This window comes from Dasypus novemcinctus, chromosome 11 (assembly GCF_030445035.2).
Source record: "Dasypus novemcinctus isolate mDasNov1 chromosome 11, mDasNov1.1.hap2, whole genome shotgun sequence".
NCBI classification, from domain to species: domain Eukaryota; kingdom Metazoa; phylum Chordata; class Mammalia; order Cingulata; family Dasypodidae; genus Dasypus; species Dasypus novemcinctus.
Window position 1 is genome coordinate 60,692,062 of NC_080683.1, and position 7,845 is coordinate 60,699,906.

The 7,845-nt window shown below is 39.8% G+C and overlaps 1 protein-coding gene across 1 annotated transcript in view; it reads left to right on the forward strand.

Annotated features, from left to right (window-relative positions):
* The window catches only part of HTR1E (5-hydroxytryptamine receptor 1E), a 102,984-nt gene extending 95,704 nt beyond the window's left edge, over positions 1–7,280 (forward strand). Inside the window, exon 3 of the mRNA XM_004454487.5 lies at positions 2,454–7,280. Coding sequence (XP_004454544.1) covers positions 2,640–3,737 — 1,098 coding nt within the window. The 5' untranslated portion in view covers positions 2,454–2,639 and the 3' untranslated portion in view covers positions 3,738–7,280. The remainder of the gene's footprint in view (positions 1–2,453) is intronic.
* Positions 7,281–7,845: the final 565 nt, after the last annotated feature.

Here is a 7,845-nt window from a genome sequence, read left to right on the forward strand (position 1 = left end):
TGCCTCACCTCCTCCTGCCTCCATCCTTTGATAAAAATTATCATCTACTCAAATACTGTATGAGGGAACCAATGCGGCTCAAGCAATTGAGTTCCCGCCTACCACAAGAGAGGTCCCAGGTTCAGTTCCCGGTGCCTGCTAAAGAAGACAAGCAGGACAGCAAGCTTATGCAACAAGATGACACAACAAAGAGACACAAGGAGGAAAAAAACCATGAGAGATACAACAAAGCAGGGAGCGAAGAAAGCTTAAGCAGTTAGGCACCTCCCTCCCATATGGAGGTTCCAGGTTCAGTTCCAATGCCTCCAAAGAAAAGATATGAGCACACAATGAACAGACACAGCAAACGCAAACAATGAGATTGGGGGGAGGAGAAATTAAAAAAAAAAAAAAACTAATATTGTATGATTGCACTGTTATGAAGTAAATATATTATGTAAACTCATGGAATTAATAATTAGAATATAGGTCATCAGAAATAGAATGAGGTAAAGAATGGAAAACTGATAGTTAACTGTGCAGAAGTGATTAAAAGGTTGTTTGTAAATCTTTGGAAATGAATAGAAATGGTGAGAGCACATCATGGTGTTTGTGACTAGCAGAGCTATTATATGAATATGACAGGTTGAAAGGGAAAGTCTAAGGACATTTATATTACTAGAAGGAAAGCTCAAAAATGTAACATGTGGCTGTATAACATAGTGAAACCTCATAAAATACGGATATGGGAGGTATTGCATATATAAGACTGTTTTTACAAAATATAAATACAAATAAACTAGAGAGAAGGAAACAAAATAGCAGTTACATATGATGGGGAAGCAAAGAGAGGTTGAGAGGCAATGAGTTTTGTTTGGTGGTTGGTTTTTGTTTTTTAGTATTTTTTTTAATACTGGCATAATGAAAATGGTCTAAAAATGATTGAAGTGATAAATGTATAGCTATGTGATTATACTGAATACCATTGCTTGTACACTTTGGATGGCTTTATACTTTATTAATATGTATCAGTAAAATTGATTCGTTTAAAAAAAATTGTCTATTAAGCCTAACCCACATCAATCTCTGTCTCTTCTCTTTTTTAAAAAAAGATTTATTTATTTCCCCCCCCCCCATAGTTTGCATTGGCTGTCTGCTCATATTTTTTTTTTTTTTTTTTAATGAGGCACTGGAAGCTGAACCCAGGGTCTTCTGTGTGGGAGAGAGGCACCTAATCACTTGAACCACCTCCGCTCCCTGTTTGTTCTGTCTCATTGTATTTCCTCCCTGTGTCTCTTGGTTGTGTCATCTTGTTTCATCAGCTCACTGTGTTGCACGTCTTCTTTTAGGAGGCACTGGGAACTGAACCTGGGACCCCCCATATGGAAGGCAAAAGCCCAGCAGCTTGAACCAGATCTGCTTCCCTCTGTCTCTTCCTAAAACTGCTGTAACACCCGGTTTTATTTGAAGTCTTAATAGACTTAATCCCATAAATTCAAATCACAGAATTTAATTGGCTTTCAATCCAGCAGCCCTTAGCTGTGAATACTCCCATATCGACTTGGATTGTCTTGTTCTCATGAATATACATGTATATTTGACTTTACCTTTCTTTAAATTCCTTACAGCTATGCATTCAATAAATGTCAACTATCTCACTGACTAACCAGCTTAATCACAGCCATCCAGGACATAGATGGATGGATGGATAGATAGATACATAGATAGGAGGTAGGTAGGTAGGTAGATAGATAGATAGATAGATAGATAGATAGATAGATAGATAGATAGATAGACGGATGGATGTAGACAAACAGACAAATATTAAACAAAAGTAAATGCATTTTTTTAAATGTAGGGATCTTTCCACTTGGTGATGATGCCGCTCCACAGTTGATTTATTGTATTACTCTGAGAACAATTTGCCATAAGCATCAAAGTAATGTTATATGCTTTTATCTCTTCTCTCCAAAGCAATGCACAATAAAATATGTAAAATGTCATAAATTATTAAACAAAATTGTACACCACCATTGTGATACTAACATACTTTGGAGATGAATATTTGCTGTGAAAGAATAAAACCTGGTTTGAAGGCTACTTATTATAAACAATATATTTTTTCCATAATGTAATGGTCCCAGAATTTTAAACACTTATATAATGTGAATATAAAGGTGTGTTTTCAAATGTATAAAACCTTTTTATATAAATACAAGTAAGCACTAATTCAGGTGTGAGATAGGCTTAAAGTCTGGTAATGTCTTCATCAGAAAGCATCTGGGAACTTAACTCAAAAAAAAAGTGTCTTTTAAGGAATAATGTGTAGAAATAAAAACAAACTAAAATTCCAGAAAGAAAAAGAAAATGATATTCAAAATGTGTAAAAAATTATGAATACCATCCTATTACCATGCTCTCTGGGGAAAAATGCAGACTTTTCATTCATTAACCAGTATCATACCATTTTCCAGGAATTCTTCATTGAGAAGAAATGCCGTGGTCCTTCCTTTGCACACAGAAAATGGAACACAAGAAACAAGTTGAAGAAATTCTAGCTTCCTTACAAATGAGAGACATTCAAATCTAAGTCATTTCCAGCTAAAGGAAATTACCCAACAGCTTCTCCACAGTGCAGACTGGAACAGGAAAAAAAAAAAATGAATGTCACTAACTGTACCACAGAAGCCAACGTGGCTGTGAGACCTAAGACCATCACAGAGAAGATGCTCATTTCCATGACTCTGGTGATCATCACCACCCTGACAATGTTGCTGAACTCAGCCGTGATCATGGCTATCTGTACCACCAAGAAGCTCCACCAACCTGCAAATTACCTGATCTGTTCCCTGGCTGTGACGGACCTCCTGGTGGCAGTGCTAGTCATGCCCCTGAGCATCATGTACATTGTCATGGACAGCTGGAAGCTTGGATACTTCATCTGTGAGGTGTGGCTAAGTGTGGACATGACCTGCTGCACCTGCTCCATCCTCCATCTCTGTGTGATTGCCCTGGACAGATACTGGGCCATCACCAATGCTATTGAATATGCCCGGAAGAGAACCCCCAAGAGGGCTGGCCTGATGATTCTCATTGTATGGACTATCTCCATCTTCATCTCCATGCCCCCTCTGTTCTGGAGGAGCCACCGCCAACTCAGCCCACCCCCCAGTCAGTGCACCATTCAGCATGACCATGTCATCTACACCATTTATTCCACACTTGGGGCATTTTATATCCCCTTGACTTTGATTCTGATTCTCTATTACCGTATTTACCATGCAGCTAAGAGCCTTTACCAGAAACGGGGATCAAGTCGACACTTAAGCAACAGAAGCACGGATAGCCAAAACTCTTTTGCAAGTTGTAAACTTACACAGACTTTCTGTGTGTCTGACTTCTCCACCTCAGACCCTACCACAGAGTTTGAAAAAATCCACACCTCAATCAGGATCCCTCCCTTCGACAATGATCTAGATCACCCTGGAGAACGCCAGCAAATCTCTAGTACCAGAGAGCGCAAGGCAGCACGCATCCTGGGACTGATTTTGGGTGCATTCATTTTGTCTTGGCTGCCATTTTTCATCAAAGAGTTGATTGTAGGTCTCAGCATCTACACTGTGTCCTCTGAAGTGGCTGACTTTTTGACATGGCTTGGTTATGTTAATTCTTTGATCAACCCATTGCTCTACACAAGTTTCAATGAAGACTTTAAGCTGGCTTTTAAAAAGCTCATTAGGTGCCGAGAACATGCTTAGATTGTGAAAAGCAAAAAGGCATGACTTTTACCAACCTCATGAAAGGACGGGGGTAAGGGGAGCAACTTACTAATTCTTGAACGTAGTTGGTTCAGGAGAATTTATAAGTATGTGTGGTCTTGTTTTCTGTTTTTGTTTTGTTTTGTTTGAGGCTTGTTGTTGGGTGTGCTGTTTTCTACCTCTGGTCTTATTTGTGGTATGTAATTTCAAATAAATTTTATCATACAAAAACTGAAATTTCATAGAAGTAATAATAAGATGAAATAGTAAATGCTGGGGGTTTTTTTTTGGTTTTGTTTTGGTTTTGTTTGTTGTTTTTATTTTATTTTTTTTTAATTTTTTGGCCATTTCAATTAATCCTGTGATCAATGAATGCCAAAACAACCTTAATTTATTTGTAGAATATCTTATTACTTACAAATCAAATATCTGATTACTTGCCCTTATGTGTCATTAAATCTGAGGTTATGCATAGAAATGCTAGTGGAGATTGCATGACTACCTAAAGAATAAAAAGGGCGTAGTATCCTACAACTTGCTGACCTGAGCTAAAGTCATTTAGTATAGCATTCTGACTACATAACCCACTCCTTTCAGACACGAACTGTAGAGCTAGCATATCCTTTTTAGTCCATGATTAAATAAACTTCCTCATTCTCTAAATAAAATCTAGAATGTACTGGCACTTTCCTAGGTCTTTTGATGTGAATAAGAAACATGCACAAATAAGAAATCTTCTAAATTTATTTTGGTCAATGTGTGGCTATATAACCTGACAGGTATTGGACCTCCTCCTTTTCTAAAGAAGTATCCCATCTGAGCCTCACACATACACTCTCAGTCTGGCAGGATTAAAGGTGGTAAACATGTTCAATTTGGGAACATTTTCTGTGGTTTAATGGTGCAGTGATCAAATGAGGGAATATATTATTTGAAGAATTCATTGGAGAATGTTAGTCTTTAAATTACTGGTTGTCCACTTGGAAAGAAATAAAAAGTTGAAAGGCCTGATGAGCCATGCCTGACCTGGAATGACCGCTCTAGCCACAAGGAGAAGCTTGCCACTACAAAGTCAAAATTGCTAGCAGGAAGGACTGAAAGTTTGTGAATACCTGTATTCTTCTAAGTGATTATTCTGAACCCCTGCTTCCTCTCTCACCCACACCCTCTCCCTCTCTTCACTCTCCACAGATCAGTTGCTTCCTTTGTTTACTGAGAAGACACTGGTTTGCTTTCTCTCCCTCTAGATGTTTTATTTCCTATCCTATTACTCCTCTCCCAGAATAACCTTCTTAGCCCTGAAATCCATCCTCTCCCAACTTTTCTGTACTCTTACTCCTTTCTTCCTCCTCTCTCTTCTCTCTTCTCTCCCTCCCTCCTTCTCTCTGTTTCTCTCTCTTCCTCCTTTTCCCTCTCTCATTTTCTATCTCTCTCTCTCCACCCCACCCCCAGTCCACTCTTCTTTAAACTAATTTGCAACACTGCCCCCACATCTTCCGAGAATAATGGTTCTCAAGTGGTGGTTCTAGATAGCAGCAGTCTCTTGGATACTGAAATAAACTTCTGGCCCTCCTTCAGTGTCAAGCTCTTGCTTCATCTCTCCCCTAACTCTCCCAGCCAAGTTTCTCCAATCATTCAGTCATTCCCTTTTGCCTCCACAGCTCACCTTCCATTGACTTTTCTATCCTTTGCTATCTGAGTATGCCCATCCCATTTCTCCTCCAACTGATCTCCTAAAGGTTATCAGTGACTTCCCAGTACTAAAGGCAGTGGCCTAATCTCTTTGTCCTTATCTACTTCTCATTCACTTATCTTTCAATACAATCCCTTTCTTGTTTAAACTCATGCTTTCTAGGATACTGTACTGTTCTCCTGCTGCCTCCTTAACTACTCATTCATAATCTCCTTTCTTTATCCTACAGCTTTGTGCTCAGTTCTCACCTCCTTTATCTTCACACTCCATCTCAACCTTCATCATTTCAACAATTAGTCCCATGCCTTTGGCTCTTGAATTTGTGTCTTTAGTTCCCTCTCTCTCTTTCTTAAACTCCATATGCATGACATATGTCTGGGAAACATTTCCCTAAGAAAATTTCATCAGTGTCTCAAGCACAGCCTTTCCCATCTGAATTCATGGGCATTTTCCCACACTAAGACTTCTTCTACTTTCTCAATCTCAGATAACAGGATTACCATTCTTTTCATCATTCACATTAAATAAATGTGACTCTGTATCTTCTTCCATGTCCACATAGTCTTAAAGTCTTGTCCATTTATCTACACAGTAACTTTTGTATATGCCCCTTTCTTCTCCAATAATTTGGTCCTTCACCTGGACCACATCCTCTTATCTGATCAACCTGCCTCTGGACTCCTCCAATTGCAACACTGCCCCCACATCTTTCTAGAACAATTGTTCTCAAGCATTGGCTCTAGATCAGCAGCAGCATCACTGGGAGCTTGTTAAAAATGCCAAGTCTAGGGCCCCATGCCAGACCTATTGAATCAGAAAATCTGAGAGTGGAGCCCATCAACCTATTTTAACAAGCCCTTCAGGAGATTCTGATGCACAGTGAAGTTTTACTATCCTCCAGTATACCATTTATTTTTAAATTCACTATTCAAAAACCTCCACTATTTCCCCATCAATGCAAAAATAAGGAAAACGGACTTGGTCCAGTGGTTAGGGCGTCCGTCTACGACATGGGAAGTCCGCGGTTCAAACCCCGGGCCTCCTTGACCCGTGTGGAGCTGGCCCATGTGCAGTGCTGATGCACACAAGGAGTGCCGCGCCACGCAGGGGTGTCCCCCGTGTAGGGGAGCCCCACGCGCAAGGAGTGCGCCCCGTAAGGAGAGCCGCCCAGCGCGAAAGAAAGTGCAGCCTGCCCAGGAATGGCGACGCCCACACTTCCCGTGCTGCTTACGACAAGAGAAGCAGACAAAGAAACAAGACGCAGCAATAGACACCAAGAACAGACAACCGGGGGGGGGGGGGGGGGAATTAAATAAATAAATAAATCTTTTTAAAAAAAATGCAAAAATAAGTTAAGATTTCTTAGCATTCAGGACTTCTTCACTGTGTGGCCTCAAACTACCTTTCAAAGAACTATGTCTCACCACTTTTTCTCACCCACCTCATACATCAGAAAAGTCTGACTATTATCTGTGATTTCTTAGCTCCACCTCACATTTATTCTCAAACCTGCCCCCATGAGTTCCCATCCTTCTGCCACCAATCCTTCAGTATGTAGCTCAAACAAATCTCTTCTTTAAAGGCTTCCTTAGATCCTCTTTGTTCCCTGACCCTCCAGAAGTCCTATCTCCCAGTTCTATGCTCCCACAGGACCTCATTTTTATATCTATTATTATATGGATCCTATCTTATGCTGCATTTTTTGTGTGTATTTTGTGCTACCTGCTCTTGTAGACTGTGAGCTCCTTGAGGGCAGGGACTATGTCTGTTTCATCTCTGTATCTCTAGGGATTCCTACATTATTTTACACACAGTCAGCACTCAATAAATGTCTGTTAATGTGAATGGAATTAAGTCCTCAGAAGAGAAAATATAATTGTGCATATTCTCTCAGTGAGAAATCCAAACTTCTAAAATCTCATGGTTCAATTCTGACCTCATTTTTTCCTGAAACTTATCCTGCTATTTCTAGCTTTGTTTTTAAAAATGTGAAAAGCTTCTGCATGGGGAAAAAAGGGACTTCTCATTGAATATAAATGAGTTCTCCTTTATTAGTTAGGATTCAGGTGAAGCTGCTCTAAAAAAAGATCCCAAATATAGCAGACAAAATAAGATAGGAGCTTCTTTCTCATATGACAGTTGAGGCATAGGAGGGCACCCCAGAATGAGTAGGTCACTCTGCTCCACAAAGTGTTCCAGGGACTCAGGTTCTTTCTTTCTTATGGCTCTGCCTTCCCCAGGGACTTGTCCTCATCATCATAGTCAGAGCTGATTCACCATCACATCCACATTCCAGTTCATAGAAAGGGAGAGAGAAAAATAGAAGGCAAATAATTTCCTTTTAAGGAAGCTATGTGGAAATTGTGCACATCACTTCTACTTATTTCTATTGGTAATAACTTGGTCATATGGCCA